The sequence below is a fragment of the Streptopelia decaocto genome, assembly GCF_964273445.1.
Source record: "Streptopelia decaocto genome assembly, chromosome: 1".
Taxonomy (NCBI): Eukaryota; Metazoa; Chordata; class Aves; order Columbiformes; family Columbidae; genus Streptopelia; species Streptopelia decaocto.
In genome coordinates, this window is record NC_138663.1 from 86,678,145 (window position 1) to 86,704,358 (window position 26,214).

Consider the following 26,214-nt stretch of genomic DNA (forward strand, 5'->3'; position numbering starts at 1 on the left):
GTATGTCTCAAGCAAGCCCACCTTCTCTGCCTATACATGAAAAAAAAACACATGCTGTTACATCCAATTTGCTTCAGAAACATAGGAAGATATTGCTTTCCTTTTGGAGAGACCAGGCAGAACTGGATTACAGAGCAACATGAAACTTTGGCCACATAAGAAATGCCTTGGTTGCAGTGCTGGTGTTTCGTATTTATAGGCTGCCCAGGCTCAGACATGGAAAGCAGCCACAGACTTGGCTTGTTTATCTTTGTTTTGGTTGCACCAAAACCTATACATGAAACAGAAACCCCAGAGAAGGCTTTCTGAGCTTAACCACTGATGAGCTTTTGCCCAGCTGTACAAACTCTGTCTTTCCCTCAGCTAATTATGGAAGGACCAGAGGCTTGATCCTCATTCATATATGAATCTTCTACCCTGCAGAAGGGGAAAAAATAGTCCTTAAAAACAGCTAAACAGGACCAGAGGTTATGTTGTAGGAAACAACAATGCATGTAGCCCAAGTTGTGGATTCAGCAGGATCTGGCTGGCATCATGTGCTTCCATTACAGATGATAAAGACAGAAGAAGCCATTGTGATCATCTGCTCCAGCTTCCTGCATAACACAAGGTACAGAACTTTCAAAATCAGCTAAGCTGATTTGAGCATCTCCCACAGGAGGAAGAAACATCCAATCTTTCCTGGAAGCTTTCCAGACAAGGGTGTTCATCACAACGCTTGCTAAATGACGCCAACCATTAGCTGCATTCCATGTTAAATATGTGGGGCCTTATTTCTAGTTTGAACCAGCCTGTCTTCAGCTTCACGGACTGCATATCATCAGGCATATGCTGTTCATATGCTGAACAGAAGAGGTCCAGTCCTCAGTCTGCCTCACCTGTTGTTCTTGAATGATAGGATGACTCCATTGAGTGGAGTCATCTCAGCAGTATAGCTCCATGAAAGACCATGAACCTGAATGCTAGTCATGAACAATGGCCTGTCTTCTTACCAAGGTTTACAGAGCATAGCTGAGAGAGTCCATTTCATTTAAAGCCCACGGGGGCTCCTAGTGGGAAAGACACTATGACTTTCAAAACACTGAAAATTGTTTATAATCAAAGTCACAACTTATAAATAGCTCTTGCTCATTGTCATGTGGCCTGCTTAATTAAGTAGCACAGAGCGTGTGCGGTCACTCACCTCAGATAGAAAAATCTGTATTGGGCCTTCATCCTAATGCGAATTTCCTGAACTGACAGATGGGGATTGAGTATCTGTTTATGCCAAGAGGAGTTTGCTAACATATTTCCTCTAATTACTAATTATACCAGTGAAAGGGGCTTTACGGATGGAGTCCTGGAAATGTGAAACTCGATCATCAGAGATTTGCAGGAAAGATGTAAGATTGATAGGTGACATCAAACAGCTGACAAGGAGGCCAGAGCAACCAGACGGACAGCAGCTGCTCCAAGGGGCTTCAGGGGTGAGGGGGGCAGCTGTTCAGGGGGAGGACGGGGGTCTGTGGGGGAGCAGCATGAAGGGGGTTGAGCCATTTTAACATTTCACGCCCCCCTTCAGTCATTTCAGATATGAATGGGCCTAATCTCCCCAGGCTCAAGGCTGTGTGCGAGAGGGCATCTACCAACAGGTGGTAAGGCAAAGCAGCAGGGATGAAGGCAGCTGCAGCTGCAGAGAGGGCTATGGCAGAGGGCTCCACAGGGTGCTGCAAACACCGGACTGAAGAAGAGGAACTGGAGGATGTACATCAGCTCCTTTGTGCCTCAGGTTTCTCAGATTCAAGCCTAAACATCAGTGTGTCCATTCCCTGAGGACCCAAGAAACCTCTCTTCCCATGCAGCTAGGAGTGAGGCCAAGGTCACTGAGAAGAGATCCCTGCAAGGGAGGTTCCTTCTCTGAAGGAGGCAGGAGTTGCATATTTTTGTCAAGCTGCATCAGTTCCTGTTTAGAAGTCCAAAACCAAATCATCCTGGTGGTCTCCGAGTCAATGGTGAGATCAGCAGTTGCCTGTTTCTCTAGAAGATGCTTGTCCCAGGCTGGGCTGTGTTACCCCTTCTCTGTTAATATCTGACAGGCTGGAGACTGGTGCTGCATTGCAGTGGGTGTACAGCCTCACTCTCCAGTGGTCCTGCCATGGTATACTTCACACGGCCTCCAAATCACTGGTTTCCTTGGCATTCCTAGGAACCACAGGGATCAGTTGCCAGAGCTTCCCCTACACACTCCCCTGTTTACACTGTAGTTCTCCTCTCAATTACAAGCCGCTTCGCCAAGTGTGAATGTCCAGACAGAGACTCCCATGCTGACAGGAGGCCTTCTTCTGCTAGAGGAGTTAAACCACCATCTTGAATGACATTCCGTGAGTGAACATAAGAACCCTGGTGCTGGAACAATTACTTTTGTTTCCAGCATTATTGCATGCTGGCTGGTGCCACCCTGAAAAGAATTCATTATCATGCCATGAGCCCACATCACTATGCCAGCAAACCACAGCCCATATCCTGCCCAAACCCACTGTCATAGAAAGCGAGCAGAGTGGCCACTGGAAATATGTACATTGGGAGTTTGCTGGGGAGGTGAAAGAAAACAGGGTTCCGCTGTCCCGGAGCAATAGGTGTCTGCTTGATTTGTATAATGTTATTTAGACCTTTATTCTTGAAGAGGGCCAAGCAAATGGTGTTTGGTTTTGCATTCCACCAATGTGAAAGAAGCATGCAGATAAATAGTGAGCCGTTCTTACGAAAATTGCTTTTTGCTGGGTGGAAGAGAGCACACAGTAGCTGTGGCATAGGGATGTGAAGATTTCTGATAACAGGAACTTTTTCACTGGTACAGTGAACTGAATTTCAAACTGGTATAGTAAATAGTACACGTGTGTATTAATACATACATAACCTCTACTGCCACCTAGCCAATAACTGAAATAGATGCCAGAAGCTCCATCTCAGGTAACAAACCTGTCTTTCACAAGATTTGGTGGAATGTTGTAATAATTATGAGTGTTCTCAAGCGCTCTAGGTTGAGTGTAAGTTTGAAAGAACCAAACGATCACATGGAAAATACTGAAGTTTCATGGTTCAGCATGTACAGTCTCATCCCACTGTTTGTGGTCCAGGTGGGTAGCCTTCATCTGAAATGCATTTGGAAGGATAGCAAAGAAGATAACTCTGCAACACATATATTCTCTTCCATGAAGGAGCCTTATTGTATCTGAGAAAGGCTGTGGTCTCCAACACTGGTTTTTGCATTTCTACGCTTGTACTTTTGTTCTCATAGATACAAAGTACTGAGCATTTATTAGCTTGGAGGAGAACAGTCTTGCTCTTTCACTGTGTGAAAAAAACTGCTATCAAGAATCTAGCCTGAGTTTTGCAGCTCCAGCTTTAGAAATGCATACAGAACCACACTGAAAATATGGATATTTAACATTACAAATATCTTTCTTCAAATTATGTTTTAAACATACTACTTAACAGAAGTATTCCATGTTCTTCAGAAAAAAAAAAAAAAAAAGAAAAAAGGCCTCACAGGATTTTTAAAGCACACATCATCAAATACTTATAAATATATCATAAATCAGCTGACAAAGACCTCCCCAGATTGATCTTTATCAGACTGATAAGCTGTTCTTTTAAAAAGTCTAATGCAAATGGTTTCCAAGGTTTCCCGTCTAGGTCAACAGCCTTTCAAAACTTGATTAAAACATTCTATTTCCCCACTGACTTGAGGAAAATAAATGGATGAAGGTCTGTTAATTGTGTTTCCCCCTTTCAACAATACTTTAAATTCAAATATGTAAGTGAAGGTCTAGAACCCAGCATGAGAGGATGGGAAAACAAATGGGTTAAGGCAGATCAAGGTATCTCAGCACACATAGCACAGTCCCTAATGGTATTATTACCATGCCCCACCAGCACCATGCTCCACCAGCAGTGTATTTGCATGGACAGAAATGGGCTTATTTTCTCCCAGCTTCAAACGCCTGCCTTTCAGTGCTTTCCCACACTTCCAGCTGCACAGACCACTTGTTTGTGTGTAGCAGCAGCCATACAGTGTGCCTCAGGGTTGTCGTTTTGAGCTTTGTCCTTCCCTTGTTCTCTCCATGCCTTCACATCCCCTCCATAGATAAAATCAGGAACAGGAATTCAGCCATTCTTTTGGAAAAACCACACTGGTCCTGGCTAGTTGATGGAATAATCGAAGATGGCATAAAAGCAGCCTTGAGGAATGCCTCTCAAAGGCCAAGCTGCATCATCAAGAGTCCCTCCTCATGAACACTCAGGCAAAGAATTTGGTTTATGGCACTCTGAAGCTTTCCATCATTTTGCCATATTTCTGAAAAGCAAAAAGAACAGTGCTTTCTACAGGGAACTTCACTGTGCTTGACAGTAAAGGTCTCGGAGTCTCTGGTTTGAACAGCACCCTAGTATGTATAGTGGATCAATGGACTAATGCTTCCTTAAAATCTATAATATTAGAACCAATGCTGCCAAACGTATCTACTATGTTGTGGGAAACTGCAGCGGGTCTGTGGAATCCTTGACAGAAAATATGGGAGTAGAGATCAGCCTTGAGATATTAAGATTTACCCTTGAGAAGGATGGGAGTAAAGGAGTATCCAGAGAGAGGAGAGATGTACCCGTGAGAGAGAAGGGGACAGAAGAATAATATGGATGATAGAAAAATTAACCAATGAGATGTTAGTGCTGTAACTTGTAACCAATAGTGAAAAGACACATGAACTGGTAGAATTGTATAAAAATGCACTTGTAGCAATAAATGGCACCTATTACTTTCATCTTGAAAGAATTTGGTCCATGTCGTTTGTCCGTCTCAACCACGACACTATGTGTTGCTAATCCACTCATTCTGAGCAGAAAAAAAGTGTAAGCCAGCTCAGTCTGCCCTGTTTCACCCTGTTAGACAGCCTCTAATTGGATGTGAGTATACCTCCAGTGATCCAGGATGTGTGGCCAAAGGTGTGTGAGCCAGACACATAAGCTCAGATCATTCAAGGTACCTGGGGAGCAAACTGTCTACAGGTCTGGGCCTCAGCCTGTTGTTCAAAGCATTTAGAATTACTCCAACTCTGATGGCAAGCTCTGAATGAGGTAAGTGTTGAGCTTTAGTAGTCAATATTTTCCTTGCTTCAGAACTGAACAGCTTTTCCCACAGCTAGCTTACTGCTGCTAAATAACAGCGATATATTTGCACCAGCTTGGAATCCCAAGTACTAAGCTCTAAAAAGGAACATAAGGTGCTCATGGAACCTTTTGTGCAAAAGCTAAGTTATGATTTCTGAAATAAAATTCCATCACCTCTGAAATGAAAACTACCCTAAGAGTGATTCGGTTTCAGAGTAGTCTTTTATTACACCTAAACTCTCACACTTCTTGGTGGCATAGGTCTGTCTTTCTAGTGTTGTCTAAACATCATTAGATCAGAAGACGGCCTTTCCATTTCAGTTCATTAATTTTCTGTCCTGGAAAGCAATAGTTGATGTTGCAAAATCCATTCCCTCAAAAAAAGAGCTCAAATAAATCTTGCAAATGTCATACTTCTGTATAAGAGGAAACCAGACACATTGCATTTCATTGATCCACACTGGTAGTAATGGCACTCAAGGTTTACTGACAGGAGTTTGCAGTAAAACTATCTAATTCATCAGTGCTTTCTTTAAATTGTTATTGCTTAGTCATCATAGGATTTTGTGGGATGACAAAAAAAGTTAAGATATTTCCAGGCAAATGGAATTTGTTCACCAAAAAAAAGCTTTCTGTTGGTATTTAACATACACTTTAAAGAAAGGTAAGAAATTCTACTTTTCTTTCATTTTGCTCACAGTCATACATGATGAGAGAAAGTCACAATGGCTTCATGATATTTGTGTACTCAGAATACATCCGCATAGAAGAGAATTAGGGTTTAGACACCACAAATGGTGTGGCCTAACTGCTAAGATCATCGGCTTACATCAAATCTCTCCACATCATTCTCAAGTGCTAACTAGTACCTCTCTTAAAAACCACTAGATACAAAATAAGCATTACAGATGGTATGATCTGAAAACACTGACACAGGCAAGTCAATATATTGGGAGCATGGCCAGATTTTAGCTAACGAGTGTACCTTTTCCATGGATGGCCTGCAGCATCTTGCAGCCTTGCCACAGTAAGTGTTTTGCTTTGTCTGAAGTAATGACATGGAGAGAGATGGAAAAAGGCCCGTTTTTTCATTCTGACTAATGTTAATGTGAAATAAGGAATCTGGCTGATGAGAATTAGTGCTAATACAGTTTGTTAACCAAGAAAAGTGCTAATTAGAAATCCTTTTAAAGTTGACCAGTGTAATGACATAACATAAATGTTGCATTTTATTTGCTTAAAGCTTACTGAACCCATATGAATGGGTGGTCATAGCAGAACCATAGAATAGTTTAGATTGGAAAAGACCTTTAAAATCATAGAGTCTGACCATTAACCCGAGCACTGCCAAGCCCATTTCTAAACCATGTCCATAAGAACTTCATCCATGCAACTTTTAAACACCTCCAGGGGTGGTGACTCAATAACTTCCCCAGAACTGTATTGTATTGTTGATAAGGTGTTACCAATTGTTCTTTGCAACTGTTATTTATTATACAACACCTGTCAGAACTGGAGCTTTTACATTAAAGCAGGTATTGGCATCTGATAGGGGTGAAATATTTTTTATCTTTCTAAAATTATGTTAATTGCTTTTTATAAATATAATTTGTTTTCTGATAATTTTAAATTAAATCTGCTCACCTTCTAATGGCTAATTTAAGAAAGTCTGACATAGCCTCATTTTTGCTGTCATTAGCAGAAACAAAGACAGTACGAATTCTTTCAACTTTCCATATTGCTATGACTCACTAAAATCTTGCACAGAGGATACGTATGCAGACTTTAGGGGGCAGGAAACTGCCTTTTTTGTGGTTATTTTGCATAGCTGTGCAGAGTCCATCCAAAGAAGTTGAAGAATAATTCCACAAAGGTAAGCCACATTTCATAACAATTTCCATCTCTTGCTTATCTCAGTAGGAGGGTGCAAGATCAGGCCCTGGCAGGCAGAGACTGCTCACAATCCACTCACCCCCATCACCTGGTTTTCACTGTGCTTTTCCTCATAATAGCTGACCCTACAGCACTTGCGGAGGCACTATACAAGGTCATGCCTAGATCCCAGTGACAAATTATTATCATCAAATTATTTGAGGGTCTATAGGATGACTGGCCAAATTACAGGTTGTGAACTCAACTCATTAACTACTGTAGTATCCAGCCTTCCCATATTCTTTTATTTCATATGTCATCTGGGAAATGGTTGTGTTGGGGTGCTCAGTGAAGTGGGAGAGAGGAGGCACTCCAGCACAGCTGATGAGGGAGAGGACCACATCTGCATAAATACTTTCCTTGGAGCTCCATGCCAAGAGCTTGCTGGCTGCAGGGCTTGGCAGGTGGATCGCAGATCACATGGACCAGCTGCATCTAGAAGCAACAACTGGCAGGAGAGAGCTGCTGGTCCTTCAAATGTGAGAGATTTGCTCCTGTCACTGCTGGGAGGTGCTGGCTTTGGGGCTTTAGGGTGCCACAGTCTGATGGCACAGGCAGGGTTATGTGTTGGCCAGTGGGAAGTGTTTCAGGGGATTGGGATCCAGCTTGAATTTTGGAGATGCAGAATGAGAAAAGCTTGTGAGGTAGGAACAGTGCATGTGAGAAAGGAAGAATATAAGATGATGTTCTGATCTGAGGTAAGGAGACTATCAGTTAGACTTCAGATTTATGGAAGGGTAAAGGATTTAGTGGATGATAAAGTATGGCATAGCAGTGTTTTGGGATACAGTTCTAGGTCTGGGAAGTTTAATTGCCGCTGTTCTATAAAGCAGCTTTTAGGCACAAATATGACCGAGAGAAACAGGTGCTGAAACAGGGAAGGAAATAGCCATTACTCCATGTACTTCTTTCCAAAACCTACTAATTGAACTAGATCTACTGAGGAGTCTATATGCTCAGCAAAATAGATTAGAAAGAAATGAGAGAGTATTAAAGTTGAAGCAACAGTTTCAAAATAGCATGTATTGTTGCAATTTAGTTATTCTGCAATTAGACATTACCTTCAGAAAATACAGTTAAAAGACATCCAAGTATGAGTTCACAGAATTAGGATACCAAGGCCAAAGAATCATGGTTCTAGCCATTTAATTACTCCAATTGCAGTTCAGATTGCATGTATTTTTATGAACAATCTCTTCTCCTTTAAATAATAAACAAATCCACCATGTCTTTCCACCACTTATTTTCAATATTTTCAGTGCAAACTCTGGCATACATCTCAAATCTGTTTGCCCTCCATGGTGTTAATGTTTGTTTTTTAATGGATTAGAAGTATTTTTATTTTTGCACCAGTAATGGTATAATGATTCAAATTCCACTTACTTAGATTTTGCTTTGTTTGGCTGTTGAGAAAGGTTAGCAGCTAGTGCTCAGCACTACTGTGTAAGACTCTCTTCCTTGATGGTGGTAGGAGTGAGGAGTGCTGCAGAAGGAGGTGTCCATGCAGGACCCTCTAACCTTAGGGAAACTCTTTTGCCACAGGAAAGCAAGTGATGATACAAGATTTGAAAGTGCAGGAGAGTGGGGTGGGTGTGGAGAGTTTGGCTTTCTGCAAGGGTGGGAAGATGTTTTCTTTGGATTTATTCCTTTAGGGAGAATAAAGCCTTGTGATCTGTTTTGGAAAGGGGCAGGAATAAAGCCCAAGATATCTGAAATTTGACTTTTTTCTGACTGGCAGCACTGAACTGCTTCCAAAATTCAGTTACTTAGAGAAAGTAGAACTACAATACCAAATGCAGAGGGAGTCTTTCTTTAAAGAGACCGTTGCAAAGCATCCAGCTGGAATTTGGAAGTCATTTTACTGACAGTTGATAATGGATTTCATTTTGAGCTGTGCCAGGAATCCTTATACCATTGGCTAGAGAGAGGAAAAAGCATTCTTCTTGCACATGTATGCACGTGGGAGAGAGCAGACTATGGAAGCACATTTTCTGAAATTAAATGTAGGGCCTTGTAAGTTTGTGGGGTTTTTTTGTTTGGTGGGTTTTGGTTTTGTTAGGTGGTGGTGTTGTTTTGTTTGTTTTTGATGTTTTGTTGTTGTTCTCATGATTTGGTTTTTCGTATTCTTTCCCCCCAGCAAAACAAAGTTGGTGGAGTCTCTAAAATGTGAACTTTTTTGTATGTATAAGGGAAGTTCGATTTGTTCTGAATACTATGCTTGTGATAAACAATAGAGGCTACATACGTTCATAGCTCAGCTTGATGTGAAATATTAGAGAGAAGAAAAAACCATGACTAGCCAGGCCAACACTAAATGCTAGAGCCAGAGGGAGAAGGGAATATGTACAACTTATTTTGATTTAGGCCACTTTATTAGATGGACAGGCTTAAGTAGGTTAGGTCTATCGATTTGTGCATATAGAGGCCAAGCATCAGAGGGCAGACCTTGCCATGTGGTGGATGGACTTCACTGAATTAAATTGTCTTCAAAATTTAGCCTTTCTCTCTAACCATCCCTGCATGTTTTCACAGTTCGGCAGGCATCTAGCAACCCTTACCTTATTAAGAAGACCTGTTACAATCTGAGGAGGAGAGCTTATTTTATTTTGTTGTTTCATTATGACTAGAACTCACTCAAATTAAAAAATTATTGATCTTTGGTGCTAGAAAAAGTATTAGCGCACCATGCCACATTCAGAAGGGGAACGCATTAATATATTTCCATTCAGCTTAATCTTTGTCCCTTTCAGGGCACATGTTCTTATAATTTATTGATGTAGAAACAAGCTTTCTAAATCCTAAAGCCAGGACAGATATTTGGTCTGCATCCACAAGGCCAATGCAGTCCATATGGGAGCTTTATGCAAATCATATAAACAAATTTAGAGACTGAGAAATAAATTATAAGGAATCATTTGGTGGCCAGAGCAGCAACTGTAGGGAAAGACCTCCTACATCCAGCTTGGTATGTGGAAGTTCAGAGAGGCTGTGGAAACAGAAGCCATAGCTGGCAAATCTGTGTAACTTGTGAGCCGGTTGTGTCCTGGGGGGTTGCAAACATCAAGAAAAAGCTGTTCCCAGCCCAGATGCTGCAGTGCTATGAAACTAAAAAAGAAAGCAAAATTAGTTTTATGTTCTTCCCCTTCTTCCTTTTTGAGGGAAGAAGGATTGAATGGTGTACTAATAATAATAATTTAAAAAAGGTTTGTGGTTGTGTTTTTTTTTTCTTTTAATACTTCTTCTTTTAGAATTATAAGGAATATGAAAAACTGTTTTCCTTAGCAGTGTTGAAGGCCATGTTTGCTGTTCTAGACAACCTTCTGGAAGGTTTTCTGAAATGGAAACAGCTTTCTGAAGCCACAATTCAGGAAGCCTCCCCATTTAAGAAACATTTAAATCTTATGAAAGCAATATAAAGCAATTAAATGTGTTCTTAAGGATTCAAGCAAAGAGGACTCTGCTCATTTCTCAACTGAATGCGAGAAGTTGATGGTTCTTACTGAAAAGATATTTTTTTCCAAATATTTGTCAAGCATTTAAAATAAGCACTTAAAAATAAAATAGCAAGCACGATTAAATTAATTGCTCTTTCAGTCAACCAGGCTTTAATTATTCCAAAACCTTTACTAGTTCTTTAGTCAACTGTAGTCTTTCAGGAAATATCAGTTAGAGAAGACATGACTTTTACAACTAGTAACACCTTTCCACTCCCCACACTCTACTGGAGAACAAGGAAGTGCAAATATTCTTCAAGTTACCCTAAAATAAAAGGCAAGCAAAGTTTCTTCTTCCTGAAGGAGGTAAAGAGTATACCTAATTTTTAAATATTCCTTTTATATTATTATTCTGTGTGCACAGGAACATGTTACTGTGTCTAGCTACTCTGCAGTGTTAAGCATGCATGCAAAGGCAAGCTACCTTCTATTGACAGAGTTTTATGCAGAATTGCAAGTGTATTGCAAATTCACAGCTTTGGTTACTTCACTCTCATTTGCTCATTTATTCACGTTATATTTTCTAATAAGCCAGAAAATAAATGATTTTTAGGCGGCCACTCTCCCTGAAAAATCTCACCATAAATATTCTTGTCATACACAAATTCATCACAGATATTCCCACTAACTCTTGCACTAATAGTAGACCAAGTTTCATTATATGGAAATTTCAGGCTTACACCTGTGAATCCTTTTTTTTTTTTTTTTTCTGTGCAGAGGGTAGCCAAACTGTGTATTGTCTCGCTGAGGCCCTAACTTGCCTATTTCTCTCATCTGGGGCCTATCAGTCCAGTTGAATCACACTCAGTTTTGCCAATACAAATTTTAAAATTGCAGCAACTTCATCTTTTAGTTATCAGAAGGAAGCTGAAGCTTTTCAGATGGCTCAGAAACAGCTGGGCATTTTGCAGCACAGACCATTTGGAGGAAACAAAGACAGTAGTTTCACAAAATTTTTTATTTGTCTTTTTTGTCTGTTGAAGAATTTAACCAAGAGGGTTTCAGTGATCTGGTTTACAGCTTCATCTACAAGCATCTTTGGCAGCACAATCAAATGGACAGGGACAAGCAGCCAAACAGGAGACTTCTTTAACTGATTTCACTACTGGAGAACCTATTTTAGGACTATACACTAGAGCCTTTTGTAATATGGAATAAATATAATTACTTTCTCTCCTTTGTTCAGGAGTGTGGTGAAAGTAATTTTAAATTAGATGGTATAAGCGCCAATGATCAGCTGTCCTATTTGGGCTTGACTCACTACTTGCTACAGCATCCAACAACAAGTTATCTAGATGCATTAACTAAGACAGAAAGTAGCAAAACAAAACAATCTCCTTAAAATAATGCTTATGCATCCAGGCAAACACACAACAGTTATCAACAGGCCAGTTCATGGTTCTTACAGCTATTGTTCATGTTTTCAGAGCTGTTTGTAGGCTGACATCAGTCTTGCTGGTTTTCAACCTTCCTCATGACCCTGAGCATACAGACTCAGGTGTGGGCATAACTAAGCAGCTGTCATTTCCCACAGACATCATGGTAGTGCATATTTCCAGCCATACCATCAGAATCTGGGGACACAACACTTTCCCATTGGTCCTCCTGAAGCTTACCTCCAACCCTGAAAACTGAGCTATGAAAAATCAGAAGGGTGGTTCACAGAAATGGATATCTGGCAATATCATCTGTGCATTTTGCTCCATATCTCTGTCCTGTTTTGCTGTATCAACTGGTGATCCTGCACTGTTCCTCCTTCCCATACTCTCTCAGTGCTCCTCAGCAGGGACAAGCTTCATATCCAAGGCTTTAATGAAGAACAAGGGTATGGTGGGAATGTCACACTGCCTGTTTCTGAGAACAATGGAAGTCTGATTTTTTTTTTTTTTTTCTGGACAACAAAAGAAAACCTCAAAAAGAGAAAAATGGACACCAGCCAAGAAACAGGGTGGGGGAAAATGTTTATGGATGTTGGCAAACCTACTGTGCAGCTTTCCCATGTTAAAAACTACATCACTGTCTGCAAAGCCAGGGAAGGTACACTTCTGCAAACTAAGATGATACTAGACTTCCCCATTATGTCCCCTATGAACCTAAATTCCTATTTCTCCACAAAAAAACAGGTAATTAAAGGTGTTTTATTCAGCACAAACACTAGGTTACTATCATCCCAGAATGAAGTTCTGACTAAAGCAATAGTGCGCTGCACAGCAGGGCTTTAAGACTCCAACAAAATTAAAATAAAGATTTGGAGACTCTGAGCAATCCTGGTCGGTGTAAGGGGGTGGGGGAAGGGCAGCATGTGGTTTGGGATATTTTCACCAAATGTTAAATCACACAGAATATTTCACTCGTCTCCAGTGTGAGATCACTACATGACTCCTCTGTAATGAATTCTTTATCTTGGCAGCTCTCCTGCTTTCTCCCAACTGTGCCTCCCTCTCCTCTCCTCGTCCCAGCGCTGTAACATATGGTAGTATTTGGAGAGCGATGCCGGCCGGGGGGCCGGCCGGGCTGCCCGCACCTGTGCTCCCCCCCGCCTGGCTGCTCCGCAGGCGGCCGCGCTCCGGTCACGCTCCAGCCCTACGGCCTGAGCTCCTTCCTTGCCGGGCATGCCGAGCGCTGCCGGCGGGCTGGCTTCGGGCAGCCCTTGGGATGCGGCGTTTCACTTAGTGGCCCCTCGGGACGCGAGATTGAACTCGGGCGGCTATGTGACCGTGCACGGCCCGCACACTTCCCACGCAGCTTAAAGGGCAGCGCGCTGGGTGGAGGCGGCCGCAGGTGGTGGCCCGCCCAGGTGGCAAACGACGATGCAAAGCGACCGAAAGTTCCGGCCCACCCACCGGCCGCCCCGCTAGCACTCTGCGGCAGCGGCTTAGAGAGAAAGCCCACGGGGGACACGCACAGACGGCCATAGCGAGCACAAAGGCTCCCTCGGGCGGGCACACACCCCCAGGCGGAGGGACCCCCGCCCGCGGCACGTACCGCACGAACCGCCCGGCGGCTTGGCGCGGTGAGGGCGCGGCCGGAAGGCGTCGCCCCGCGGGAGCCGGTCGCCATGGCGACGCGTGGAGCCTGCCCGTCGCCGCACCGCCATGGGCCCGAAGCGGCCCAAGACCGGCGGGGCCGCCGCCCCGGCGGGGGGCCCGGTCAGCAACTGGGAGCCCGCGCTGGTGTCCGCCCACCTCGAGGAGGTGAAGGCAGCCGAGGGGCAGGGCAGGGGGCGCAGCGGGGCGGGCGGGCCTTGAGACTTGTAGGTTGGGGAGGCCAGGCCCGAGGCGGCCTTCGCGGCTCCTGTGGCCTGGCTATGGCAGTGTCGCCACCCCTAAGGTCACCCCGGGCGGGGGACATTAATCGTCCCGACGCGTGGCGGAGTTGTCCCCCACCTTTGGCCCCCGCCACTGAGCGCCGACCCAGCGGGTTTCTTGCTTTTCCTCCTTGGTGCTTTTCTTTCTGGAGTTTTGGGTGCCAAATTTCAGCTCGGGCTGAACTTTTTATAAACTGCTGAACAACGAGGTTTGATGGAGGTGCTGACACAGCATTAACTGTAGCGTTGAAAATGTGAGGCTGTAATTTTTCTGCTTGAGTGTGTGCAGCTAAAAAGCACTTTTTTTTTTTCTTTTACAGTGTGTGAGGATCTAAAGGTATATTTAGGTTTCCAGGTTCTGTGTAAGCAATGTAATTCTAATAAATCTTGACTTGCAAGAGAGAATTTGGTTTCAAAATAGGGCAGTAGTTTAGCAAACAATAATATTTACCTAGTATGTGTTTATCTAACACTGCTTCTGCAAGTGAGACAAATTACTTCCGTGGCTTCCTTGTTTGGTGGCTTCCTGTTGTGCCCTATTAAAAAACCGAGGGTGTTTGTTGCTGCTGTGATTTTGGTGTTTTTTTCACATGCCAGCAGTTCTGGTAAGTATGAGGACTTTTGAATTCAGGAGGAGACCTTTAAACTGGCTTATCAGTTTTCCAGAAAACGCCACACATGTCCAAAAACTCTTAAATACTTATTTGCTTTTCCTTTAATTTGGTGGGAACCATATAGTACAACTTTGGCCAAATAAATTTGCTTTTTGAAGTAAGTTGCTCAGCTAAGGTGGTTGTTACCCATTTTTTCTCTGAAATGTAGATTTTCAGTAGCGTTCAAAGGCACTTCAGCCCATCTTTGCTTGTGAATCTCACACCTACTCTAGGTAAACCTTTCTGAAGCACGAGAAGGGGGTAAAGGTTCAATCTTCATCACCTACTCAGTTCTTGACCTTTTTCCCATGCTTACTAGCAAGGTGCCAATTAGTGATTTATTTTCTTTTATGGTGGTGTTTATTGTGGTTGTGGATATTGTCCAGTGAATTCACTGAACAAAGTGCTTTGTTTACTCTGCTGCTTCTACATGTAATTTATTACATCTGTTAAATACAAACCATTACACTGATGTATTTTAAAAGGTAGAAAGTAAAATGCTTAAAATTTAGGAAATGCCAGAATTAGGATTATTCAGGACCACACATTGAGGCAGATGGAAAGAAATGTTGAATGTGTTCACTAAATGGGTCAAGGATTCAGTAGGAAAAAATATGCAGTCATCTAATTAAAGATTAATGTAATGTATGTTCCCACAGGGCTAAATTGAGACACCTTGGTTCCTTAATTCTAGTGTTGTCCAAGCATTTTCATTTTCAGTTAAGCTAATTCCGCTTTCTCTGTCTTGCTGATAGCAGACACAGCCTTGGGAACATGGGAAAAACTGTCTCCCTGCTGCAGTCAGCTTGAACTCAGGCTTCCGTGATGATGCGCAGCCACTGAAATTTCTTATTGCAGGAAAATTCTTATTCAGCTCTTAGAGGCAGGAGCATACTCTGTGCAAAACTGTCAAATACCAGCAAATCTCTTCTGAGCATGTGTGAATCAAGATTTGTCAAGTATGGCCAAATGTGGGTATACTTAATGTAAATAAACGTGCTCTGTAAAAGCACATCTTTGACACAAGTATGGCTGCGCTGCCAAATTTTAGTTCCTTCCTCTCGAACACAGAGGGAATTGCATATCTTAATTACTTAATCACATAGAGCTTTTTATTAACGGATAAAAATGATTTTTAAAAATCAAACCTCATTCTGCAAATAGTTTAACCACAGTCTCTTTTTTTCCCTCTCCGCTCCAGTAATCTTATAACATACAGGATTTAAACTTGAATATATAAAGGTCAGGAACTGAAAGCAGCCTGTAAAAGGGAGTGTTGAGCAACTTTAAGTGTCAACAGACACACTGCACAAAATTATTTTTTACTCCTCAGTATTCTATATGTTATACCATATGAATCTCAAGTTATTTTTGAAATGACAGGAACTTCTATCAATTAAATAAATTTATCTCCTGGTAATTCATGCATAAAGACTTTTACAATCTTTTACTTGTATCAATTTGGAGAATACTCTTTTACTTTATTGGAGCCAAAAGGAATTTACTAGAACTGGCTTTAAATTGTACCAGATAGGCTGAGCAATGAAATTTCACATTTTAATGTGTTTATGACTTAAAGTATTTTATTAGCCTGATCTGTAAAAAGGAGCCATTTTACCAGTGGTGTTAACATTTTATGGATGGGTATGCTAACTAAAATATGATTTAAATGGTATTTACTAACCAAATAATTGCTTTTACTAAATACACTGTGAAAACTGGCAAACAGACAGCTTAAAAACATGTACAGGGCAAATATGGATTTTATAGAGCTTCACATTATAGTTGATATACATCTTCTTTGTTTCTAATATGCTATGCAGAAGAACATGAAGCTGCAAGTTGTTTTTGCCTTCAGAGGTTTATCAAGATATTTTGATTGGGTTCACTGCAGAATTAAATGACAAAATAAAAATTAAGATTCTTAGTTTTAAAATTTGCATGTTTTAAGTAGTTAAATGGAAATATTTGTAGAGCGAAGGCTGAATTCTGGGCAAATATAGCCCTTGACAATTGAAATAATTGTTATCCATTATATATTTTTATTAGCTAGTATAAGTAAAGATAGCAACTGGAAGCTACATTCTGCTCTGACTTTGAATCCGATGGTTTCTTTCATTTTTATTGGCATTTAAGGCCTGAACATTGAACTGAAATGAAACACTGTAAAACCCTTAAAACTGTTCTGAATACGATGACTCCACTTCTGATTACTATTCATTCTGCTTCCCCTTCAGAGAGGAATTAACATTTAATTGAGTTTTGATACTCTGTAACCTGCCCAGATTATACAGCAAAAAATCAGGCTCTTAAAACCAGAATCCATTAGTAATATGGGTGTGTGTCAATCAGCAGATAATGAAAGTGGACTTGAAGATTTCTGAACAGTGGTGCCCTGCACAGTCACTACATTAGGGCTACAAAATTGCTGATGAGCAACCTTTCCCAGGAAAAGAAAACAAGCTCCCCCATGTTGAAAGCAAAGAGTGCTAGAGGTAATATTGCTCTGCATGTTCATAAATCAGTGATAAATCTCATTATTTCTGAGGCATTACTTAAAAATCAGGTAATTAAAGAACTCTTGCTGTTTGATGCTCAAGTGTTTGGAGTTCAAGTTTTCAACTGTTTCTTTTCAGCCGCTATAGTTAAATTTGAAATTGTACTGTAATGAAATGAGCTGGTTATGGCCTGAAGATGAAATAAGCACACACACCACCCCCCCCAACAAACAAAAATATCCACAAAACCAAATGAACAAACAAAAACACCCACACACTAAATACCACAAGAATAAGTGATGGTGCAAAATGGCAGACACTTAGATTGCCTGAAAAAGAGGGGAGGGGGGAAATGAAGATGGCTGCTTGATGTCTTTTCTGATCAAAGAGATCTAGAAACTGATGCTGCACAAATAAAAAATGCATCTGGTTTGTTAAAATGTCTTCTCGAGAACAGCTGCCCTTTTGTGTCTAGGTAATGAAGCAGAAAAAACAAGATACATGTAAAAAGGAAACAAAATTTTATTAGCTATATCTGCTTCTTTTCTTTTTCAATGTGAATTGAAGATAGAGATTTTTTGTTTTTAAATATACATATGCTATTCCAATACTACTGTGACAAATAAGATAAGTTGGCCATGTGTATTAACTTTTAACAGTTGGGAAAAAAATCATATTTACAGGAGGACACAATGGAGGCTTCAGAACAAAATAAGGAAATTAAGACACTCCTGTGTTTTGTGAAAAGGATTTAGGAAATCTGCTAGCTGCTTACATGGAGCTTTCGGAGTTCGGTGGATCTTGCTAGGACTCTTCGCTTGAGGGATATACAAGCTTCCCACATAGATGTTTATTTTTAACATTGAGAGAGACTTTGGTGCTTTTCAACACTGGACATGGCCAGGAGTTCTAAAACGGGGTGGGGGGCGACAGTGTCATTTGTGACAATGATTATCACTGGATGTTTTCCTGTGAGAGTGGTCTGGCCTGCTCTTAGCTGGAGTTTGTTTCAGGTTATTTAAGGAGTATTCAGTTACCAATGCCACATATTCAGCTTCATTTTTTTTTTTTTCATTCATGTTTGAATGAGCATTGTTGATTCTGTGGGCTGTCTGCTCCCTGCATGTTGGTCGTCTTTGTTCACAGAATGTAGTGCTTGCATTATACTCTCAATGGCAGCTTTCCTTAGACTGTTTCCACACTTTCCCAGTAATTATTTTTATAGTTTTCTCTACCCTGTTCTTTAAGCTGGGAACCTCATTTGAGGTAGCCTTAGGGTCACTAATCTATCCTCTTTCAGATCTCTTCTCAGGTCTCACATCTACAATAACATTTGAAAGAATTAAACTAAGTAGAGGAGCAGTTGTATATTGAGGGAGAAAATATTTTTAAAGTAATCGTATACATTTTACTACTTTTACTTCTCATTTTTATGTTGTGATTTTAGGTGGTGAGCTGTAGAAGCAAGGTCTGTTTCTTCTCTATCCTTTCAGTGCCTGGAACATTAAGGATACTGTTACAGTATTGATAAATATAAGGGAAATATTGCAAAAATAATATATTTTTAAAGTCAGAAAAGAACATTGTCATTTAAACACCTTAAACTATGTACTAATGCCTCACATTCACTGTCCTTAATGACTTCGGTTGCTGTTCTCAATGTTCAGCTTTTCTGAGAAATGATCTTTGAGGACTTCAAAATTGACCAGTTTAGAAACAAATGACATGCTATTAGTGACTCTGGCAATTCTGGATAATTATTGCCTGTTAAAGTTTGTGTAGCTATTTCTGGTATTTATCTATCTCCAATCCCTAGGTATTACACCTTTTTTACAAAAGGAATGATGTTTCTTCATTTTGCAGTTAGAGAGGTGTGGGCTATCTCTAACACAGTTTAAACTTTTACGCAAAAGACCTTGTATTGAGCTGCATATGCTTCTATAGAAGTAAGTTAGGGTGGGTTACAATTTTCATTATCAGTTATATTGTAGAAGCTTACTCCATGTATTTTATTTTTAATATATTAGCTGATGATGTGCCACACTGATATCAAGGGCATACCTTTTGCTGAGGGCATACCTTTTTCTGAGAATGTTTGTATCTGGATAAGGGTTTTTTTTTTTTAATTCACTTTTCACAAACAGGCTTTAACTTGATGTTTTACTTTGGTGCTTTGTTACAGGCTGCTATGAAGGTGGGCATCACAGTAGAAGTCAGAAAAATTTGTTCTCCATTGCTTATAGTGACTTTCCAAGGAATGCATAAGTGTCACAAAGGAGAGTCTCGTTGCTCAGACATAACTCTGAAAGTGCCTGGGAACTATTAGAAGGGCTAGAGAAGGATTTGGAGAAAGCATCTGAGGATGGTGAAATCTGCAAGTGGGATCAGATAATGAAACTAGGGACTAGCTGGATAAGGAGACTGAGTATGAGAGCTAAGGGAGCCAGTAATGAATGCAAGAAGCATCAGGAGAACTGGTGGAACTCGGATGAGGAACAGAGAATGGAAATAGAAGAAGTGAGCTAGGGACATTTGTGAGCAAGGGATGGAAGGTCTGAGAAGAGACAGGACTATAAGGAAGATGGGTTTCACAGAACATGTTGTTGCACGTTGATGTTAATCAGTGCCAAGGAGGTGTGATTTGTGGGCACCAAGATACCAGCATGTTTTAAGGGGGAACTAAAAAAGGCATAAGGTGCAGTTTTGAGAACTCTCTGCTGGAGATTTCTTTGCATATCTGAAGAAGTGCAGGAAGCACTGGAATAGGCTGCCCAGGGAAGTGGTGGAATCACTATTCCTGGAGGTGTTTAAAAGACACATAGATGAGGGTCTTAGGGATATGGTTTAGTACTAGATTTCGGTTATGGTTGGACTCGATGATCGGAACTGTCTCTTCCAACCAAAATGATTCTATGATTCTAAGTTGTGAGAGCAGGCTCTATATTGCTGCTGGACCATGCTTCCTCTAGCATCTAGAGTAGAACCTAACATTCTTGGATCTTGTTCTCTTGTGCTGTCAGCATCTGTGCGTGAGACTTACTGAGCCTTACTCCCCTCTTTTGGTGCTCCTCACTGAAGAGAACAGCATAGTGATACCAATTGCTCCTTTAGCTCATGTTGCAGAATGGTCATTCTAAAAGCTCCAGCTCTGCTGACAAGCTCTGGAAACACCAGGATACTGCCACAAGAGGGCATTTCATAATCAGTTCAGAAAGCCTGGAAAATTATGCATTTGCACACAAGTATGGACATCTAAGTGTTCTCTGTTTAAAGAATGGTAACATTTTTGTGTCCTACTGTTAGCAGCTATGAAATGGCTAGTTTAACTTGAACTCATATTAACTGTAACTCCTGTGCACGTTTTGATGATAATGTTGTAATAATTAGCTCTTTCACAGTGTTGTGTGCTGGTGGCTATCTTGGCGCCTTTAAACAGGAAGAGGTTTCATCCTCCATCCTCCCTGGCAACTAGAAGGGGAAAAAGAAATTCAGTGTACTATTTTCTGTATTTGCAGTCCCCACACAGGCCATTGCTGCCACCTCTTTTGCACTGAGTAGTGCCTGCTGCCTGAGGTAAGCTGGACATTCTCCTCGCCTAAATTCCATTATGTCTGCGTGCTCTTAGACCATCAGTGATATTCTTGCACTCTCCTACATTTTGTAATTTTAAAACTTAAGGTTTATTTTGTGCTGCTATAAAACATCAAGGAAGTTTATGATGTGTGGAACTGTAGTGGCCCTTTTGGATTAGGTGTCTGCTCTGTAGCTACTGGCAGTTACAGGAAACCATGCTTAGTGACCCAGGTGATCTTTCCATCTTTTTTCTTTCTCTGAAGATTCCATGGTTAAAAAAAATGAGGCATGTGTGTATAATCACATATTCATGTGATGTTGTGCTTTGTTACCTTAAGACTATGACAAACAATTTCCCTCCATGCAAGCATTTACTAGTTTGAAACTTATGTCAAGTGTTGCTTTCTCCCATCCTGAGTTATCAGTTGCTCAAATTACAAACATTTAGGGTAGGCTTTTTTTCATGCTAAGAGAAGCAACAAATGAAGAAGGGTACAGCAAAACTGGAAAAATAATCTTCTCCTTTTACCATTTACATCTAACTTTTTTTTTTTGAATGGTTCTTTTCCTCACTTTGCCATCAACTCAGGTTTTGTTCCTCTTTTCCACAAGGACTTTGTACATAATATACGTGTATGAAAACATTTCTGTCAAAATCATCAAGTTACCACCCTCTCTTAAATTTGTCTTTAAATTCTTTCCCTGGTATAATGCCCACTGGACTGGTATGTGACTGGTCAGCCTCGTCCTGATAAACATGACAGTGCCTGGGGACTACCTTGATCTTACTGAAACTCTTTCCATATTTACCTTTATGCAGCTTTATTGATATCCTTGCAGTTTACACATACAGATGTGTAACAAAAAAAAAAAAAAAAAAAAAAAAAAATTGGTGATTCCTGAAGAGTATATAGCACAACCATTTGAAGTGCTTACGGTTCAGGCACCACTGATGCCAATAAAGAATACTCTGGAGTGAGATGTTCTGGAAATAGCCACTCACTTCATGAAAGGGATTCCAGTAGGTTAAAGCAGAAGAAAAGGAAGAGTAACCAGTAAAAATTGCTTAAATGATGTAAGTTTGAAGCTTTTGTGGATGTATATCACTAAATAATGTGTTACGATCTTCTCTTTTTCTGTATTTCTATAATGGTGAAATCAGATTTTTTTTTCGTAAAAATGTGTATTTTATTGCAAATTTTTGAAAATTGCTAGTGTTTTTCTTTTGTCAATATTGTAGTGAAATATAACTTGCCATTGATAAATAATTTTTCTTGGTTCAGAATACTTAGTGAAACAGTGTATACACAGAATCACGGTATACAAAAATATGCTCTCATAAAACATCATACAAAGAATTCTACAGTTTTCAGAAAATAGTATCTGGGCATTATCTAATTCCTGAGATGAGTGAGCTGAAATTTGTTTATTTTTTTCTACAGCAAATAATGACAATAATACATATATTAAATGACAGTAATACGGATATTCAAAATTCACTTCTTGTTTTCTTACTGAGCTGTCAAATCTGCAAGTGACATTTAAAAGTTATTTTATTTTTTTGTGATGCTAATGCAGCTTTTTCAAACGAGGCGTTTTTTAGAGGTTGTTAGTAGGCATTTGTGTTTTCCATAGCATAATGCTGCCACCTGATGGCAGAAGGAATTGGCACAAAGTAGTATGTGCTTTTTGGGTTGTATACAGTTTATTTCAATGTGATTAACACAGTGATGTTGAATGTACTTTAAAGGGATTAACCATCTCTAGAGGTTTACTCCTTGAAACCACAGACGAGCGCTTTTGTTTGCCTGTGTTTTAATACCTTAAATATTTTATTTTGGAAAGTAGGATGACTGGAAGCCTAGCATCGCTTTTGTTGTTGGAACCAAAATTGAGGATGAAATCCACACCAAGGCCCTGTCCCTTGCTGTGCAGGTGCCACAGCGGAAACTCTTCAGCGTGATAACACGTGAAGACATTTTCAGACAGGTACTCCAAGAAAGGAACTTTTAATAACAAGCCAGACTGTAGATGTCACTTCTAGATACTAACTTAATTGGTCTGTGGTAACTGTAAGGTTCATATTCAATTTAATTACTTTGTGGAAGTTTTAAAAGTTATACTGATTCATAGGAGTTAAAAATGGAAAAAGAAAAGCTTACTGTATAACTGTTCTGCTCCCTGTAAATAGTGAGGTTTTGTTACAGAATGTTCTTCAAGTGCCTTCCCTAAGATACAGGGGTACCATAAGATGATTCCTCTCTGTTTTGGAGTGTGAGTATAGTGTTTGCAAAAGGGAATAATGAGTAAAATAATTTGTGTAAACTTAAAATCTTCTCATGATAGAATGTATTATTTCCTTGCAGATTAGAGAATCTGGGAATCAAAAAGGAAAAAAGGTTAAGGATACGCCTATGTACTATGAGGTAGGTTAAAGGATGTATTGCACAGTCAGTGCTCTTTTACACTGAAGTAAATACAGCTGTGTAATTGCGTTATGAGTATCTGAGTAAATGCAAATCTATTGGAGGTAGCTGATAAAAACACTCAACAATCTAGATACTTAAACTGCTTCTTTTTCCCCAATACCAACACTGTTCTGTTAGACTGCTAAGTAAGTGAGGATCAAGATGTCTTTTTAGGGGTATGAGGGTTATTATATTAAGAATGTGTTATGTGGTCATATTTTGATAGTGGTGTCAGAAATTACAGAAAAAAAGATAGACTCTGCTCTCACAGATGCTCCCAGTAATTTAAAAACTTACACTTTCCTTTATGGGAATGTAGTCCTGTAAATGAAACGCCAATCTCTGTGTGCCAGTATCCATTATAACCTCAGTTTGATGTTAAATTCTAACCTGGTTCCTTTAGTGGGACATGTCGATGAGGTTAGGAATCATGCTTAGTACAAAGAGGACTTCCTTCTCCCTACCTTGTTAATGTTTTACTTACAGCCTGTGAGAGGTTATAAAATCCTGTGATTAATTAGAAGATTGTTTAAAATTTTCTCAGGTAGAGTTTTATGAGCCTACAGACCTGGAGCATAAAGAATTTTGGATTCCTCTAAAAAGATCTTGTTTGCAATTTAGTTCCGCAATGACTAATAAACTTTTTATGTGTCTCAGGTTTTGGTGGGCTTTATAACAGGTCTTTTTAGTTGCAGTCTGTTTTTCAGTAATGCCAGACTACTATCTGAACAAGTCCCTTTGGAATTATTTACCACTGACATGACTGTGAATTTTATGCAATTAACCCTCTTTGTTTAGTCCTAGCCTCCCAGGCAAACTTGCCCTTGTATTTACCTGGGATGTAAAACCCCTTCAGTCCTACTGACAGAGGATTTTGAAGTCTGGCTCTAAGCAGAAGCTTTGTATGATACCTGTATTTAATTACTACAAGCAATTTTCCTTGTGAAGTGGATACTTATTAAATTCCAGCTGTCAGTGCTGTGTCTCATTAGCTACTTACTTCACTCCTCAAAGACATTTTTTTCCTCCTCTCCTTTAACAGAGAATAGAAAATGCCTGTTCTGACCTTTTGGTTGGACTCAGTTTCCGTTCTAGCTGTAGCAAATTGGAAGATTGATAATGTTGCCACAAGCATTAGGATCCTGCCTCTCTGGGCAGAATTTGCTCCTGAGTGTTCTCTTCAAGTCCATGTGCCGTTTGTGCATTCAAAGCTTTCACTGCAGTGAGGATAAACAAGTACAAGGTTAGCACAGAACACAGGGTTGCAAAATGTCCTTCTGATGGGAGCGTTTCTGTCTTCACTCCACGCAGTTCTCTTCTCTGTGGTAGGATTCAATACACTAGCATTTCCACAAGCACATATTCATTTCAAAGGAGGCTGTAAATGAGATTCCTGAAGCTAAATGGCCTTTGAATATATGAAATGTACATGTGTGTTAATTTGGGACTGATGACATGCATAGTAATGTGGTTATTAATGATGTTAATAGGAACATTATTACCTATGTCCTTGGTCTTGCACATTGAGTCTATTGAAATGCAGGGTTTTTAATACATTTCAGTGCAGCGGTCTCCAGAGCCTGCTTCAAGTCAAGAAACTTTAACAAACTGCTCTTGGTGTATTGAAAACTAATTAGATATCATATTAAAATAATTATTTTTGTCTATTCTAAATTAATTCCCTTCAGTGTTTCTATCATCTTACTGTGTTGTGTTTTCTGTTACTCTTATTGTAAAAAGTGAAGCGGTCCAGGGCAGAGTTTATGAATATGTAAACAAAAGATTTCCAAATGTAGGAGAATTAGGTGTCTAACACCTTCTCTCTTTCTTAAGTGACTTGATGGGAATAGGAGTCCTGATGTGTAGTTTTGTGCTGATTTCAGTATTTAATTATACTAGGCTCTCTCTCTTATAAAGAGATATGGAAAGGAAAATGTTATGTTTCCTGTAAAATATCAACAGATTTCATAATGAATCAGATTAATTTATCATGTACAGTTTTTCCAACAGACAAAACCTAAAACTACAGTATGTTTGAATAAAATATATGCATTTTATAAGCAAGGTATCTGTCGTTTGTTGTTTATGTACCTATTTGTTTCACTAGCTTTTTATTAAGGTCAGTAAGGTCATGTGTAATTAAGGTGCTTTACCACTACTAAATATGACAGTGTTTTAGTTTCCAAACTTTGAATTTTGAAAATCTATTCAAGCCTATATTTTCCATACTAGATTTGTTCCTGAAGCAGATTTTTTTTTTTTTTCCTTGAAAATTCTAGTGAGACTGAGTTCAGGGGCTCTGTGGATGGAAGTTTACAGTAGCAGTTGTTTTAGTAGCAGTTTTACACTTTTGTTGGACTCACTGGGACAGGGTCGGGAAAGTTGATGTTGTTACCTGGGAAATTTTGAGAAGAAATCTTGTCCCATGATCATAAGGGGACAAGCTGAGCCTGGGGAGTAGTACCATGGTGAGAAGAGATTCTGAAAAGAAGATGAAACCTTATGTGACCCCTTCATGTGAGACAAATGGAAGTAGATAGATGGTATTGCTGAATATGGACAGTTGAATTAGGGATGTGGCCACGAAAGAGACATGGGAGAGAGATGTGGAACAATTTTGTGGTTATCTCAGATAAGCTGAGACGTTTGGGATAAAGGGTTGTGCAAGGATGAAAAAGGCACAAGTGGCAGAGACAAGAGCAGTTTTGTTTGGATGTAGATCCCAGAACGCTGCCTTCAGAATGTGTTCTTGTGCTTGTGCCAGCAAAACTCAAGTCTTGTAGCAGCAGCAGCAGTATCCTTCCCCACACTGCTCTGGCTCATTTCCACAACAACCCGTCCTATGTAACCAAAAAGCCTTAATTGCAGTTTAAAAATATTAATCTTTTTTCACTAGCTGTTAAGAATTAACATAATAATTCTGGTTTCTCACAGCATGGCACCTATTTATAGTTATTAAACTTAAAAATATTATCAATTCACAGAATCACAGAATGTTAGGGATTGGGAGGGACCTTGAAAGATCATCTAGTCCAATCCCCCTGCCGGAGCAGGAACGCCTAGATGAGGTTACACAGGAATGTGTCCAGGCGGGTCTTGAATGCCTCCAGAGTAGGAGTCTCCACAACCCCCCTGGGCAGCCTG

At 40.2% G+C, this 26,214-nt stretch overlaps 1 protein-coding gene across 1 annotated transcript in view; it reads left to right on the forward strand.

The window, feature by feature from the left end:
* The first annotated feature begins 13,637 nt into the window (after positions 1–13,637).
* SPAG17 (sperm associated antigen 17) overlaps positions 13,638–26,214 on the forward strand; it is a 106,920-nt gene continuing 94,343 nt past the window's right edge. Inside the window, exons 1-3 of the mRNA XM_082076152.1 lie at positions 13,638–13,765; positions 22,451–22,591; positions 22,969–23,028. Of these exons, the coding sequence (XP_081932278.1) occupies positions 13,667–13,765; positions 22,451–22,591; positions 22,969–23,028 (300 nt within the window). The 5' untranslated portion in view covers positions 13,638–13,666. The remainder of the gene's footprint in view (positions 13,766–22,450; positions 22,592–22,968; positions 23,029–26,214) is intronic.